This window comes from Anneissia japonica, unplaced genomic scaffold (assembly GCF_011630105.1).
Source record: "Anneissia japonica isolate Jap-2015-1 unplaced genomic scaffold, ASM1163010v1 scaffold21_len1647178_cov195, whole genome shotgun sequence".
Taxonomy (NCBI): Eukaryota; Metazoa; Echinodermata; class Crinoidea; order Comatulida; family Comatulidae; genus Anneissia; species Anneissia japonica.
The window spans coordinates 742,974-761,626 of NW_022750455.1; the positions used below are offsets into that span (position 1 = coordinate 742,974).

The 18,653-nt window shown below is 31.0% G+C and overlaps 1 protein-coding gene across 4 annotated transcripts in view; it reads left to right on the forward strand.

Moving 5' to 3' along the window:
* Positions 1 to 18,653, forward strand: part of LOC117121343 — a 36,378-nt gene that overhangs the window by 11,374 nt on the left and 6,351 nt on the right. For 2 of the 4 annotated variants that reach the window (XM_033266502.1, XM_033266503.1), the window contains 2 exons: positions 13,363 to 13,536; positions 18,256 to 18,500. In XM_033266502.1, coding sequence (XP_033122393.1) covers positions 13,426 to 13,536; positions 18,256 to 18,500 — 356 coding nt within the window. In that variant the 5' untranslated portion in view covers positions 13,363 to 13,425. Of the gene's footprint in view, positions 1 to 9,121; positions 9,274 to 10,033; positions 10,163 to 13,362; positions 13,537 to 18,255; positions 18,501 to 18,653 lie in introns of those variants that run through there. The other 2 variants (XM_033266501.1, XM_033266500.1) reach the window with 2 other exon arrangements.

Sequence of the window (18,653 nt, forward strand, 5' to 3'; positions counted from 1 at the left end):
TACAAATACACATATATTCATATATATTCATCTATCAAGCATTGGTTATGATATTCACCATGTATGCGAAAGGTCCTGGGTCCGAGTATAGAATGAAAGGAACTTAGATTCTACCGGCGCTTGACTCACCATGAAGCCTTTGCGGTCAAGTTGTTATGACATTTGTTGCGATGTATGCAAAAGGTCCTGGGTTTCGAGTCCCAGTGGAGGCTGAGTTTTTTTGTTTCTTTGTCAGATTATTATTGATGTATAGAGCAATAATAAATAAAACATCTGTATCAATAGTTCTATTCTTACTACTACAAGACAAGTTATAGAGAAACTATTATCTTAGCTTTGGTTTAGGCTTAAAAACCTATTTCCTTGCTTAAAGCATAATTTCAATGTAGAAGTAGGTCCGTACTCATGAACCTGTTGGTAATAAAAGGGAAAGTGGCAAGTAAACTTCGCAAATCCTTTGTGTTTCAAATCAGAATGCAACATTGAGTGTACTCTACCTATCTAAGGCCCTGCTAACTATCATACAGTGTCTCTGTGTTGTCAGCTCCCTCTACGTGAAATTTAACAAATATTATCCTTGCTCAAATCAGAATTCAACACTGAAAGTACTATACCTATATAAAACCCTGCTAACCATCACAAACTGTCTTTGTGTTGTTAGTTCCCTCTATGTGAAATTTAGCAAATATACTGTAATCCTTGCACAAATAAAAATGCAACAGTAAAAGCACAGTACTTATCTAAGACCCTGCTAAATATCAAACAGTGTGAAATTTAACAAATCTAATCCTTGCTTTTTCAAATTTAATACTTTTAATAACTCTATAATACTATGTTTATATATACTTTTATTGGTAATTTATAACCAAATAAAACAGGACTACTTCAATAAACTGAATGTATTTAATGAATTGTCTTATTAGAGATAATAAATTTACAATAAAAATAATCTCCAAAACTTCTATAAATTCAGAGAAAGGCTGTCTTTACAGTATTTTTTTTAGTTATACACATGGGGTAAATATAGTACCCACAGTTTCAAGAATACAGAAAGTTATTAGTAAGTTAAATGATGCAATTGAATTACATAATAATTTATTATTATAAGGCAAGGTAGTGTAAGTCAATTATTAGAACTGAATTAATCACATTATATTGAAACCTTTATACTATTTTCATTTACTTCTCTCCCTATAAATTGGTTTGACAGTATCAAACCTACAAAATCGACAAATCACCAACCAAACACTTATTACAGGCAAAATATACGCTCATCTCGTCTCCGTCTCTTTGGACACCTGGCCAGTGCAACCCTTCCTCAAGTAGCAATCAGCATAATTAAAGCCATACAGTACCAACAGGGACCCCCTCCCACGAGGTCTTACAGGTACCTAGCATGGCATAATATTTCGTGAACTTGCTTTTCATTTATATTTTTAGCTCATGTCCCATCAAATCATTTCTTACTGCATATAATCTTACCGGATTTACTCTTACCGGGTCAATTGTCAGATGTAAGCAATGTGTCTACCCAAGGGGTAGTAGACACAATATTACTGTATGTTAAACCATGGAGTTATAAATAATAATTATAAAAATATAAAGATGTGTATGAAGGCCCACATTAAGAACTTTGGACACTTACCTGAGCATACTTTTTGATAAGCATAATAGATTGACAGAGTAGGCATTCATATGAGGCAAGTGGTCATCCATAATTTTTTTAATTAATATGTTTAATATATTAATTTTACTAAATGTACGGTAGATTTATTACACAATGAAGGAAAGACAAAAATTTTACAGATATCAATAGTGTCTAATGAGGGAAATGAAATAAAATAATTCAAACTTCCAAATTTTACATAACAAGGTTGGTAACAGTCCAGGTTTACAGTGCTGTAAAAAATGAAATAAAACAAATAACTGATAAACTTGACAATGGACAGTAGTTCTAAAAATAGCATTATTTATTTTGGGACGACGAAGGGAATTTGTGTGAAGTTGTACTGGTACTGGTAGCGTGTGACGTAAACAGGATTCAACCTTCACTTCCTTCTTCTATTTTTTGGATCAGTGGTTTTGGACAATATGTTTCTACCACCTGCTATTCTTGGTATATAGAGGCCTATTGAACATGTTTGGTCAACACTTTTTTCTAAATAGCACGTTCCATGGTAGATTACGACATTAGCTCATTATACAACTGAGGTTACACAAACGGTTGTTGGATGATTATATTTGTAAACATTTCCTTTTTTTTTTACAGTATATATTTTATTCAATAATATAATGATGGAATCTACTAGATTTAGTCTAGCCATAGAGGTCATGGTCTAGCATATCAGGCACATACCAATAGTCAAAGGATGAATGACTATAGCCTAATTATTGGCTTTTTCTGACGGCAGGGAAGTTATAGTTTCTGTTCAAATTTGCTTTTTTTAAATTCTATTTCATTTTCAAACTTTCTTCAATGGTCGGAAAATATGGTGATATGAGGTGATTTTAAAAAACTTGAAAGTGATTTTATTTGTTTCCGACATTTCAATGGGGGGGGGGGAGAGGAAAACTCTTGGGGATTACACCACCCCCTAGATATACCACTGAAGCAAAGACAATATAACAAAAACATACCTAGTAAAAAACGTACTTTTTAATATTGATAAAAATGATTCAAACTAGTTTATGAAGCATAACTGGGCCCTTGGGAAAACAGTAGAATTCTATAGAACATGTTATCCAGCACAAAGAAGATACACTTAATTTAATTTTATATAAAGAACAATGCAAGTTTATGAAGGCTTAGTATTTTTTTTTTAGGCAGGCTGTACACTACATAAACTTTCATATTATTAATAAGGTTGTCCTATGTTTCCATGGATACCAATAAAAGAGGGTAATTTTTGGTAACAGCACCTTTGGTGGGGGTAGGTAAGATCTAGGACAGGTTACCTCAACACCAAGGACCCAAACACATGAATTAAATGCACGGAAGATGTGTTTCTTGAGGGTACTCTACTCTTAAAAGCATGCAATTTAACAGATATCATTGCATTCATTGTTATTACACAATCAAAATCTACGTCACTGACTTTTATATCGTTCACAAGAATCACGGATATATATATATATACATATATATATATAACAATATCAAGCTTCCACGTCATGAATCTATAAATAAAAAGTCTAGATAAGAATTTGATGTCACACAGTTAATCAGATGATCACAAGAAACTTGAGAAAAAAAAGTGCTGGTATAAATACTGTAAACCTACACAAGGAAAAACCGAAAGGTCCACTGATTAATCTCAGATAAGATAGTATAATACGTACTCCCAAGTATCGAAATGCAGGATATCGTGTCGGGATTGAATATTTTGACATTAATTATGTCATCATCATTTATAGTATAATACATACTCCCAAGTATCGAAATGCATGTGCTGATTTCCGGGAGAACGAAAGGGAGTAATGGGAGACTTGGGACCCCTCCTATTGTTACTGCTTTCATAATAATTATCAATAAAATTATCATCATCATTAATACCATAATTACAAACATTATCATCTTCATCAGCATAATAATTATCCTCATAATCATAATTATAATCATTATCCTCATCATCATCACTATTCCTAGCAACATCATCATTATTGTATCATCCGTATGATCATCATAATCACCTTCATCATCATTATAACGACTCCTAACATATTGTCATCATCGTCATCATTACTATCATCAACACAGGCAATATCATCATCCTCATCATCACCATCACGATCATAATCGTCATCATCATCATCCTCATAATTGAATAATAAACAAAAATATAACAGGAAAAAAATCACATTTGTAAAAAAATATTAATGCTAATCTAACAAAAAGCAAACAAAATAAAATAATTCTGTTATTATATAAGAATGCAACTGGCAAAAAATGGAAATAAAAGTGAGGTAAAAATTAATTGTAATAAAAATGTCATATAGTATTCAGATAATTAGTTATAAATTATGTCACAGCAAATCTACTAACAACACATTTTTTCTCTGGTGTCATTGCTTCCTATAATACTACTGAAAAAAAGTAGGAGACAGTTTTTTTTTTTTTTTTTTACTATTGTTGGCCTTTGAGTTCTGTACAATCGCAGGTTTTGCATTTAACCATTAAACTTTAAGACTGATCTCTTTTGCTTATCTCAACAATACAATTGAGAAACCGAACTTGTTCAAAGTCTGCTACTTTCCATAGCTAATCGTTTGCCTGTATTTCTTGCCACCAATAGTAATTTGATTTAAATGTTTAGGAATTTTATGTTTCAGCATTTGATATAAGGATTTTAAGTTTTATATAACTAACTTATTTTCTATTGTATTGTGAGAGTGATACCGTGATCAGATTCGTGCAAACAGCGTCCTCTATTATTAATGTTGAATAAAATATATATATCTCGGTATCTTTTTTCAATATTTAAACATCATAAAAAAATTACAAAATAAAAATCTACTGTCTAGCATCCAAAAGCTGAATTGAGAACTTGAATATACAGATTAATATTTACATACACACATTACTTAAAATTACAAGTCCTTATACAAAAACATATTTTAAAAATAAAATTATGGTATAATGATACAAATATTAAACAGAGAATGGAAATATTTATTATGACCATAATAACAAATAATTAAGATTACTATTTTAGTTTCAGATAAGGTACTGATAAAAAAAGTACTTAGACTGTAGTATAAAATCACTCGCTATCGCTCTATCCCTACTCATACAAAACGGTACCGAAACAGCCCCTATCCAACGGATATGACTGAGTCTGATGGCATATTTTTTTGTTGTTGTTTTGTATTTAAAATGTAATAGCCTCTCAGAGCAAAATCGATTTCTATTATTTTTATGATGCAAATGGCAAGAAATGGAAATGAAATGAAACACAATTATTACTTAAAAGTTTTAAGATGGTGCCTATTAATAATAATATACCTTTGAATAATTTCATTAGGTCTTTTTATGTAGGTACTGGTTATAGTATAATAATACAACCAATAATAACATAATTTAAGTCTTGGCACACCATGTGCAAGAATATGCTATTTGAAGTTTTACCTCAAAAACCATATTCTTACACATGGTGTGCCGAAATAGTATTATTAAAATGAAAATATAAAAACATAAAGAGAAAAAGCAGGGGTGGTGCCAGCGGGGGGTCGAGGGGAACGGGGGTTGAGGAGCCAGGTGGGAGAAAAACCACAATTCGTCGGGGAGAAAAAAAAATGTATATTTATTTTTTACATATTAATAAGACCCAAAATCGATAAAAAAGCCTTTTAAACAAGTAAATATTTCGGGGGATTCGCCCCATAGAACACTTTCAAGAGATTCTGAGGCAAATCCTGGTGCCACCACTGAGATAAAGGTTAAAAAAAACCACATGCATTTGTTAATGCTGTGAACTTGTTCAGGTAACTGTAAACAGGATAAAATGAATCCCTTATATACAAATAAAAAAATAATGTGGGTGTACAGTATACTAAGATATGAATATGAAATATACATTAAATGAAAATATAAAAACATAAAGGAACAAAGGTGAAATAACCACATGCATGTGTTCATGCCATGAACTATACAAACAGGATAACGTTAATCCCTTATATACAGAAAAAGTGGGTGTATAACTAAGGTATGATGTATAAAAATTAAATATAAAAACTTAAAGGGATGAAGGTGTAATAAACATTTTTTCAAGCCATGAATGTCTGTGATTGCACTAATTGGATACAATTATTCAATACAAAAATATTGTCGGTGTAAAAAAAATAAACTGAATGTGAAATATATAATAGCATTACACTGAAAATATTACAATACATAATTCTTGTGGTACACCATGTAGATTGTTCTGTAAAGAACTGTTGTTGGTAGAGAATGTCTCAACGTTTCGATTGAGTTGCTTCAATCGTATTCAGTAGACTAATATCTGCAGAAATTACAAATATTTAAATACCTACAGTATATGTTTGGATAGTGAGACTTGCTGTTGATTGGTGGAAAACTAAACAAATGAGCCAAATAGATCAGTGTTGACAGGATCTTATGTGTGGTGGGAGTAGGATTAGCATAATCTAGGGCCGCAACGAGGACGCGTCTACCATAAAGACCGATATTTAGTGTTTCCATGTGATTGTTATTAAGAGTCACAGACAGCTATAGAAATTCAGGCTTAAGCTAATTTTAACGATGTTATTAAGATATTTTAACAGGCGCGGATGAAGTAGGGCGGTCTTTCCACTGCATTTTAATGTTATGTATTGAAATAAGCGCTACTCACTTATCTATTCTAGTGCCCCCCAAATGGTCCATGCATAAACCATATTCTATAGTTCTATGCATGCAGTGTGATATTGGAATTATCATAACACCATTATCACTCAGCTACACATCCTCTATTCAATTGGTTTTAGACCAAATTTTTATTGCCCATTTATTTAACATATGTTTAAATTACCAGAATAATGCTAATATCTATTTAAAGTTCTAGATGAGCTCCTGTTTAAGTACTGCAGATTTGAGATTTTTTTTAGTAAGAAAAGGCCTTCAATGGTCAGTAGTCAATAGTACACATATATTTCATAATTTAGGCATTACATTTACGCACAAGATTTTGGTCGTTAAGCATAAGAGCGTGAGACAACCCCAAATGTGTCTCACGCCGAATGCGCGAGACTTGGTAGGTCTGCTGCATGCCTTGTTCTTCTAAGTATACAGTGATACACATAGTTGAGTCAAACTACTAAGAGGGGCCTTACGGTAAACCATCTGCTTTCACCTAAGCTACTATGTGGAAATAGTACGAAATTGGTATCAGCTGAGCAGATTATTCATGAGATGGCAAGGTAAACTCAATTCTCCTGTGTCTCAGCTTTAACCACCACCATAATTACCTTAGCAATGCAACAGGTAAAGGTGAGAGAGATAAGTAAAGATGGAAAGGCAAAATCTATCTTTATCTCTAAAAGTGAAACTGTTATCTCAGTCATTTGTAGAAAGTTAAACATATTAGGAATACAGGACAAATAAAAATCTCATCACCTTCTGTTTCTAATTTAGTTTCTTAAGATAGATCAGAGTTGGCCTTAAATTTGTTTTCTAAAAATAAGATTCTGTAACAAATTAATACTAATCCAAATGCTATCATGCCTACCACCATCACAAACATAATTGTGTAATTCATTCCAGTCTGATTTTTTATTATGTTATGTACAAAAATAGAATTCTACAAAATTAATTTATTTTTGGAAAGAATGTATATAAATACACAGTAATAATTTTCAAAACAAAATTGAAGGGAGTTCAATAAATATAATATAAAATTGTTACTCATGCTTCGTCAAAATATCAAAAATATTATTGTCATTTACTATAAAACAACAAATTTAAACAATTGAACATCTGAAAGATGAAGATTTTACTTTCTTCATCTTCACAGAAAGCATGGAATTTAAAAAAAAAAAAAAAAAAAAAATATTATTTTTTTCTTTTGTTTTTTGAACAGCATTCAAAATGACCTATTAAGGATATGGAAGTGAATTCTTTGCAGACAACCTGTCTCTTTATACTGGTACCTGTTGTAAGAAACTAATTAGTACACTGCTGTTGAATTTTTTAACGATATTTAAATTTGACCTTGGCGTTATGTGATCCTGTTGTTTAGTAGGCCTTACGCAGAAATCCCCTGTGAAATAAGAAGGATATGTATTGTTGAAGATAAAGGTTTACTGAGGTGGAAGTTGGATGGCTGAATAAACAATGGAAATGGTCCATGCATAAACCATGGGTTTGGGCACCATACATAAACACAGTGTGATATTGGAATTATCATAACACCATTATCACTACTGTACATCCTCTATTCAATTGGTTTTAGACCAAATTTTTATTGCCCATTTATTTAACAATGTTTAAATTACCAGAATAATGCTACTATTTATTTAAAGTGATCTTATATTTATTTCCTTTTTACAATGTTGAAAGAATAAAGTCCTTGAAAAAATGGCATTATTATTAATTCTTATATTTAATTAATTTAAAATATTTATTTACTTATGCCATTAATTCCTACTTGACGTATTTCAGAGCAGTAAAGAAATGACTGGGAATCCCTTTTTGACATAATGAAGCATATACACAACTCACAAAATTGAAACTCTCAAAAAAACTTTCTTTGTGTAAAATCCAAAAAGAAGCTGGTTTCAAAACACCATGAACTTTGGTTTAAAAACTCCTGAAAGAAAGAAACCTATTTTTCATTTCATTTTCATTTCATTTCTTTAGGCACGAGCGCCAAGGATATGCCAATAAGTGAAATTAATCACGGTCCTACGTGGCATATCCATTTAACAACAGGGGACTTAATGGACCAGTACACCGGGGTAACCCCCTACTCTTCTTGAAGGATGTACTGGGTTCTTTAAAGTGCACACGAGCCAAATGCGTACACTGGGCCTAACGGTTTAAAGTCTTTATCCGAGAAGACTTGTTCCACTACCGGAACCATTGGCGAGTGAGCTGTTCGAATCAGCGCCGATATTCACAACCACCATCATCATTATCATCACAACCATCATCATCATCACAACCACCATCATTACCATCATCACCACCACCACTAATACTTTGTGGAATGATGATTGTTTTTTTTTTAATGTTGTACTAGTTTTAAAAATCCATAATACAATTAAAAAATTTAAATTAAATCATGATTAAATTATTTTTTTAATCATAATGAAGGACCATCATATTGATAAAAATATATTTTTTAAAAACCAGACTGCTTTTCTCTCCCCTAGACTTTTTAATATTTAAAATTTGAATTATAAAATATAAAAAACATCCGTGCATTTCTTACTCGTTCAAATCCTGGAATGAAGTTATCAATGACTTCCTGATTTAAAAGACGGAAATAACAAAGCTAGCTTATGAACTATCACTCAAGCAGATAATGTGTCCCTGATTGGTTGCTTCTTAGTGGTCCTAGCCAATCACGATGGAGATTGATGATAAATAGGCTTTGGAATGTATAAATACACTTAAGAGTGTTAGAACTGTCCACTACTCATCTTCTTGTTAGCCATAGAAGAGGGATTCTACTCAAAGCTTTTCATGTCTACGGTATTACTACTGGATTTATATATTCATAATAGGAGTCACTTTCCCTGAATAACAGATACAAAAATAAACTCATGATCAAAATGGTAAGTGATACATTCATGTTTTCTAATGATATATTTTACATCAGTTTTAAAATTGATTAGTTTTTTAATTACATTAATATTAAGATATATTAATAAATAGTAATTACTTAATTTTTCTATCCAGTGGAAAAAAATAACTAATTCTCAAACATGCCAGCAATACCATGACACTATAATAAAGTTCCATGGCAACACTCAATTGGTCTTTAAAATGCATTCATACATTAAGTCTTATATTTAGTTAACTGGATATAAGTAATGTACTTATGTACATAAGAGGCAAATAAGTGAGTGTACATATGTAATGCTTGAGTAATACCATAGACATCAAAAAATTTGAGAGAATCCTTTAGATTACTGTATACACTGGTTGTTCTCCATAATATCAGTAAGTATTAAATTGTACTTATTTTACTATATATAACAGGGACAAATAAAGTAAATCTTGCTATATAAGGCCACAGTGATATTGTTAGTATTTGTACATATTTTCTATAGGTACAACTGCACAAAACAATATACAGTACAGACTTCATTTCTCACATATTTTGTTACTAGCCTCCAAAGAGATCCACATTTTTTTTCGAAATCTGCATCTGTAAGTGGAAGAAATTAATCTAGTACAAGATTTAAAGGCTCCGCAATCTTGAGCCAACAAACGTACACACGATTTGATGTGAACTGTGATTGGCTCCGTCTGACTGTACACTTCCTCCTGTTAGAAGCCTGCTTTCTAGACCACAGCTAGGAAATACTTTCATTTAATAAACATCGGACTGAGCAGGCAGACGTGGATGCCGCCAGCACATGTGTAATTTGCACAAAAGTCTAAAAAAAATTATTATCATTCAAAATGTACGCATCTGTGGATCTTTTTCAAAAGAATGAGGTGAGTGGTACAGAGTTACAAAGGAAATTCTATAGGCCTATTAATTGACTTTAATTAATTCTGTTAATGTGTTTTCAAAATGTTAGTATTGGTAGGGTTTAATGAGCAAGTACCAAATCTGTGACTACGAGATAATTAGTTCAGTAAATATTCATTTCAATTTTATCAGCAATTTCCAGTAAATATTGCAATTAAATTTTCTTGTAAATCACTTTAATGCTATTTTTTTTTTATAAGAAATTTAATTGAGATGCTGCAAAGAATTTGGACATTGCAAAATCCCAATAACAATTGCAATTCCATTATTCAAAAGAGCATCAGAAATTTGGGGAAAAAAACAACAGCAATTATTAAAAATATTATTAAAGGTGTAGGGCCACTTGCCTTCCTATAGACAATTCAGCAAATGGTCCTGAGACTTACAGGTTATATTTCTAAAGTACCTGTAACTTTAATTTACTAGCTTATTTGCAGTAATTTTAGACTTTTAGCAAATAAATGCTCATGACAAGATAAAAGTCTTGATATTCAGACAGCTGGGATGGTGGCAAAATCTTTTTTTGAAAGCAGATTTGAAAGTAAAGGATGATAGGGGTATATCACTGCAAAATTTTTTTTTAGTTAGCAACAACCACGAAAAATCTTATATTATACAAAGTGTTTATTTTGCCTGCTATAATTCAAATTTTCCTATTCTGAAAGATGGAATTGAAATGTAATCATCTCTAGTGTTAATGAATAGGTGTTTTACTGGCAAAGTATCCACAGCCGTTACTATAAGAATTAATTTAATGTAAATTTTAGTGAAAGTTATGTCAACTCACGATGCAAGTACCGTACCGTACATGCGTAAGCAGAATAAGTAGTACTGTAGAAGTTTAAGTATGGAGACACCACAAGTACTGTACTACGTTACATCATTTCTCGTGAAAGACAAAAGTTTTAAAAGCAAAACAATCGTCAAACACTTTATCAACAATAACAATGGTTAAGGTCAGGCAGGAATACTAAGTACTCATGTATGAATGAATGGTATCTCAAATCTTTCTTTATTTTTCCGTACTTAACAAGAGCAATTGTGTCTCAAAAATTTCTATAAATATAATATTGATTGAAAGAAAGATTTGCACATTAATTTCATGCATTAGATTGAAACATTTGCTTGCCTACCATCCTTGGTAATCATAGAGATGAAGGGGAGGAGGAAGCATAGGTGTTTTACCCCTCCACTTGCTTTGATTGCCTAATCATTACTAAAACTGGTGAAAAAATATTCTGCTCATCCCATCAACATCCTTTTGAAATACTCAGCCTCCTCATCAATAAGCACAAATCTAATCCTTCACATTATTTTGTTTCTTAATTTTTACCTTTTTTTTCCTCCTATTCTTACTTCCTTTTCTTTTTACTTAAAAAAAATTTTTTTTCTCAAGTAATTTATGGTTTACGTGCAGAAATTATGTCATGTACATATTGGATTGACAGATGAATACGTCAGGACTCTGCAGGGGTCATTAACCTGAGATTAAACTGGGATACATGTGCAGGCGGATATCATGGATCTGTGTGGGAACCAAACTAATCCTGATGATGAAAAACCCTATTATTTTTATCCACTGTTAATTAAAAGTTTACTTTCTAATAAGATATTTAGTATATGGGGCTTGCCATGTCAAAAGCCAGCATCAGTGACTAAAACAAGAAAGTTGACATTTTAATAATACAGTATATATATTCTCCACATTATAAGCTTTTAAATGATATGTCACTTACTGGAACCGATTTGCCAAAGTTATGATTAAAAGTAGCATAGCTTCTCTGTACTAAATATACTATACTATCACATTCTTATGTTAATCAGTTTAACATTTAGCGACAGTAAGCTGGTTTTGGAATTGCAAGACTCATTTTCTATAATGTTAATTTAATCGGTAGCAGCATTACAAAAGATTATTGTATTACTATCGGCTTTTAATTCATTTTATAATTTTATACTATAATTTTATTACTTTTAAGTTGTCAGATAACATTAGTTAAGAAGTCAGGATGTGGTTTGAAAAACACTTAGTAGTAAAGTTACTATATAATAAAATGCTGAAAATTATGTTCTTAACTATGAAAACATCATATACAGTATTTTGTAAATGACAATATTAAGAAATGATACACAACTGAATGTTTCTTTTATTTTTGATTTGACTCTTTAACATTAGCAGAAGATTATCATAGATGAACACATTATTACAATGTTAATCCACCTCATTGAAAAAAAAAATGTTTTTGAAAGTCAAGAATAATTTATCCGCTTTCCAAAGGTCAAATAATCAGGCAGGAGACCTAAATCTTAAGAAACGTTTTTTTTTTAGGATTAAATTCATTAGTCATTCATAACAAAAAAAAATCTTTGTGACCTGATTTTCTGAACGGCAAAAGGAAGTACCCAGAAAAAAATCAGCCCTTCATAATATCTAACATATATTCAACATAGAATTATATTAAAGACTTTCATTTTATTGAACTTTTGAATTAAGAAACTGCTTTTGTGTAACAAGGGTGGATTTGGTAGTGAGCTTGAATGCCAAGCCCTAGGCATTTAAACATTAGTAAAATCCCTGTTTGTTAGTTTTAGTTACAAAGAATAATAGGTTCTACATTATGTGCTTAAACTTAAAAAAACTTTTGATTGAAGTTTTGTAATTTGTTTTTCTTTTATTTTCTATTGTTATAGTAAACAAAGAATTCATATAGTTATATATTTGTTTTGGGGCAGCTGATAAATAAAACGTTAAAAGCGATTTATTGGTTTAATCTTCCACCAACAATATCTGTTTTGGAATACTTCTGTGTTCTTTTGGTCAAATTGACAAATGAAATAAAATGAAGGATAATTCATCACAATTGTTCAATAGAAAAAATAACTAGTGCCCAGTGAAGTTCAAATAATAATGAAATTATGATTGATAAATTCCTTGCAATTTTTTAACTTGCAAATCCACTTTGGAAGCTGACATGCCTTTTCTTCGAATTTGGTCGAACAAAGTTTAAACTTATTACACAATCGTTACCATCTAAACAAATTAACAAATACTACTTATTCAGGTCACTTAGAAATTGAAAAGATAACTTTCAAACAGAAATTGATTTAAGAATACACTTGAAAGATTTGTAAATTTGTTTATTATCTTTTATTTTTTCATTAGGGAAAAACTACTGGAAGTTACCCTAAAGAAGTAAATTCTGCTCTTCCAATTCCAAAACTAGCGATGGATGTCGTGACATCTGCTGTGAATATGTCGCCAAGCAACCAAGAACAAGTTATGATTTCAGGATATTTGACCCGGGGTCATGAAGAAATGAAAGACAAGCCCTTCAAGGTAAGAGATTATGTAGAGCATAAAAAAAATCAGGTAGGATGAGGGAAGGTGAGGAGGAAAGGTGTGAAGTAGTATAGGTGAGGGGTCAGGAGTAAGAGGAGAAAGTTTAGAAGTAGATAATTCCTTTTAATAACTAAAACCATCTTCATACTTAGATTATTAAACACTATAAAATATTGCCCATATAAGGATATTCTACACAATGACAAAAACAGGGGGCCAATATATGTCAGTTATTCATTGATTATATTGATCACTGGGGGACCTGGATATTTCTTTTGACATATTTGATAATTGCTATCTATCGAGGCTAGGATATATAACCTCTTGAGCGGCCTTCCTGGTTGCCTTATCAAGCCTATTCCTAACTAACTGCTACAAGCCCTTGTTAGGACACAGTCGACACGGTTTGACGTAAGAAATGCCTCACGGGAATATAATCAAAACATAACCGATTCCTGTCCCAAATCAACTTGCACTTTTGCGAAACTCCTGGTTGGTGGCAGTATACAAGGTTGCATAGTGTTCGTATAACTGTATCTATGTCTACGAACATGCCTACTTGTATAGTGTTGGAAAATAGGCATTCAAAAATTCGATATAAAAATATTTTTGTAAAAAACTGCTCACCAAAAAAAAAAAAAAAATGACTTAGAAGCTCTCATTAAATACCATTAAATAATATTAATATTAATGGAATGATTAAAATATAAACAGTAGCACTGATGAGAATCTAAACTAACTAAACTAAAGTATGCTAGATTCAATATTATATGATGATTGCATGCAAAAACATGCATTAATATGATAATGTGGTTTCATCTAATAAGGAATGAGCCTTGAATTAACCACATTATTTGCATGAAACAGTAAAAGTTGCAGGACAAATTAAATAAGTTTTTAAAAGTATAAACTCACATAAAGTGATAAAAATAATCATTCTAATAATTAAAGTAATGATAATAAGTATGCTAATAAATAAATGTATTATATTCACATTTATCTATTTCATTTTCAAATCAACAGAGATTAAAACCTCTAGGCCTTGAGCCAATTCTATTGTGGAAGGTGCTCAACAAATGTACTACCATTACCATTAAGTAGTGACAGTAAATACATTTAACAAAAATGTACCAAGTACCACAAAATAGACAATATAGTTTAACTTAAATTTTTATTTTTAAAGAAAATATATTAAAAAGATTCCACATTCACGTTGAATTGGAATAAAATAATGATTAAAGCAATTACTCTTTGTCAAGAAGTTCAGTGCTGACGATAAACTGATAAACCGCAACTTAACAATGTCAGGCGTATTACATTAACATTTCACAGGATCTGATATATCAAACATCACATTGCCATGGAGACCACACATCTGTCTTGTCGGAATAACCCTATGTTTCGTTCATGAATAGGACTGTATATCGTTAAGTTTATCAAGTTAACACATTTAAAAGAATAAAGATATTAATAGTTGTCTGTGATAATAATTGAATGACAATAAGTGTATACCACAATTAATTTAACACTTATAATAAAATCATTGTGTAATCCTATACAAAACCTGCCAACTGCCTATGGACTGCCTGTACAGACAGATAACACCGATGTATATTTATTTCTATTCCTTACCTTCTTTTAAACAGAATATAAATCAATGAATTAGATGTCTAGTCAATTCATTAACAATTTCTTTTTCATGAATTCTATGAAAGGACATAAATGTCCCAATCCACATCAATTAAATATAATTAATAGCTTTTAAATTAAATATTTAATAATGTAATATTGCATAGCTATTAATGTAATATCAAATTTAATTTAAATCTATAATTTGATTCCCTAGTCTCTTGTAGATCAAATGTAGATTTTATCAAATCCAATTTGGTCTACATTAACTTTAAAATTCTTGAGAAGAATGATTTCCCCTAGTAATATTATGAAATTATATTAAAGCACATACAACATAGGTTTCCATTTAACTATATGGAATATTCTGATAGTGCCAAAGGCAAGATGGTAAGATATAGTGGCAGAACTTTCACAGTGCTGCACTGATAAAATTTAACTTTTGACACAATATTTTCGAGGTGACGATTTGATGAGAGAAAGGTGACAACTTTACTGTCATGGCACTGATTTGATAAAAGTATTTTGATGGGTGATGAAATTATGAATTATTTTTCTAACAAAGTTGAACCAATCAAAAAACACATTTCTGATAGTTCAACCAATCAATGAATAGGAGGGGGCAACATACAGAGTGGTGCTTAAATGGATGAAAAGTTCACACGCTTAGAAACAATATTTTGATTTACTAATTTAAAATTGATCTTTCTAATGCTTTGATTGATTTATATCAACTACTGGCAAAACTACCAGTGGGGGATTCAGGGAGGGGGCCCAGCTGGCTTTCTCACCCCCTTGATGGCACTAAAAAAATATTATTATTATATTTCATAACAGATTGATGATGTCAATATGTAGATTAATTGGAGCTTTGTAGCAGGAATTGGCTAATCTACTAAAGATTCTTAAAACAACCAATCAGGATTTTGTATGAGGACATACTGTAAATATGTCACACTAACTTAAATCCCAAAACATTTTAATGATATCGAAAAACACAAACACTGTTTTAAAAGTTACCACCTTTTTTGTAAGTAACAGGACATAAATAGATAACATATGGTAGGCACCCCTTACTTATATCACGTAAACTGACAATAATCTTGGAAGATCCTGGTTGAGAGAGAAATTTGGAAGGGTATAGATTAATCTTGAAAGTCAACAGAATGAATCACCACCAAAAAATCTTATGAATTTTTTTGTATTACCAGTATTTAACTGACAGTGTTTATTTACTGACAACTGAAGAATTTCGTCGTCTGCTAAATTTGTCACTTTTTATATACAATCATCCAGTAGATTAGTTGCCTTTGTATTGTCATCCACTGGCTCTGTTGCTATGGCATTTTGGCAACTGCTAACCTGAATTTTATAAGGCAATTACAACCAATATATAATATTTACACACAAGCTCATACTTGTGGGGGGTGGGGAGGGAGCTTATTTTTTTCATCTAGCTGAGCTCTTTGTAAGTGAACCCTATCTGATCAAACTAACCCCCCATCCCTTTCACTTGGATCATAAACCATCCATATAAATGATGATAAAATTTACCATTTATATGCTAGAATGTTCCAGCACTAAGGGCACATAGAAAAAATTATTAGATAATCACACTTTTTTTAAACAAAAATTTATGAGGGAGGGCGGTTTTTTTTTTTTAGTCGGAACTATAGATTATTTCGCTTTTGTTTTTATCGATGAGGGAGGGACTATTTATATTTGGTCTGTAATAGTAAATATTGTATAAAAACTGGTTTAATTTTATAGTTTTTTAAAGAAAATATATTTGAAGTCACAAAATTGCATTGTTATTTTTATGCTGTTAAAAAAATTAATGCTGCAAAAAAATTTCTTTTTTTATTGCCACATCAATATTTCCCGAATGTTTGATGCGGGCGGGAGTGATAATCTAATAAATTTTTCTACTGGTTCTAAAGTTTTCACCTCCTCAACCTACAACACTCTATTCCATGGATACTACCTGGGCACCTAGGTGCCTCTGCACCACAGGCTCTCATAACAAAATACACCTTAAGGGACCCTGGTTATGGGCCTGACATAGTAAAAGGAAAGCAAATTAGATATGAATTTATTTTATCCTTTTTAAGTAATACTGTCCTAGTAGACAAAACATTAGAAAACACTTTCAATTTAAAAGTTGTGAATCTAAGGAAGTAATAGCACTTGATGATGCATCCATGTCTCACTGAAAAAAAAAACAGAGGAAAAAAAAATGAATACCAAAGGAAGGTCAATAGTTTATGGAACAAAACCGAAATATAAAAAACTTCCTTAATCGTTATTTTAGTAAATAAACTCTGTTAAATCATTAAAAAAATATTTAGAAAAAGGATATAATTCATAAATTGGAATTGATTAGTATAATAATTTATATACTAATATTTATATACATTTAAACGTTAAAATTATTCATCTATAATTGATAGTTGCATATATCAATTTACATGATTTTATAATTGTTATATAAACATTATGTATGCTTAACTTGTAATAGATACTGTAAAATGCATAAAAATTTATACTGCAATTTGGTTGGATGATTTTATCAGGATGACTTATGAATCATGATAGAATAATATTGAAACTATTGATAATACAAATCATTATCTCATTTCGGAAACAGATTTGACTGAAGGAAGTGAGAATTGCAAAAAAGTGTTGTTGGGGGCAAAAATGATGGAATCCAAGAATCATAGAAAATGTCAAAATATAAGGAGAGTTCAAATGCAACAACTTGGGACAACAGTATTTTCTCTTTGATGTGTGATTCATAATACTTTACTATATTAGGATTCATTTCGTTTTGGAAATTTCCAGTTTGTTTTACTCTAAATTCCTTGGTAAAATACCAACATTTTGTCTATACTATGAACTTTTTCCATAATACAAATTCTACACCTGGAATGGTTCAGAATTAATAACGCATGAAGTTTTAAATCAAATGGTTGAGGTTACTGTTGTACTTTTAAATTGGGCCGAATAACAATTCATCAATCATGAATAATAACCATGAAATTTTACGTAATATAATAATTAATTTGCATTGTTTTTTGTTGCTCTCAGAAAAAACACAGAAAATATTATGTGCTTCGCTACAAGGAGAAGGAATCGGCTACAATATATGAATATAAAGATGACAAAGATTTTACAGCACCGAAACCAAAACACACAGTGGATAAAGTACCATTGTTACGGTCTACAAAACTCCATCTGTTTGATCATATTGAGATCCATAAACACAAATACGAAAACATCCTCTGTGTGCTAATGAGAAAAGATATGGCTTTGTACCTTCAAGCAGACTCAAAGTAAGTCTATACACAACATATGAATATTTATGAGTTATGATATATGAATATTTATGAGTTATTATGATATATGATTATTTATCAGTTATAATGTTGCCGAGATAAAGTTAAAATAATCTGCAATATATCAATTACATAAACAATAACAACAAT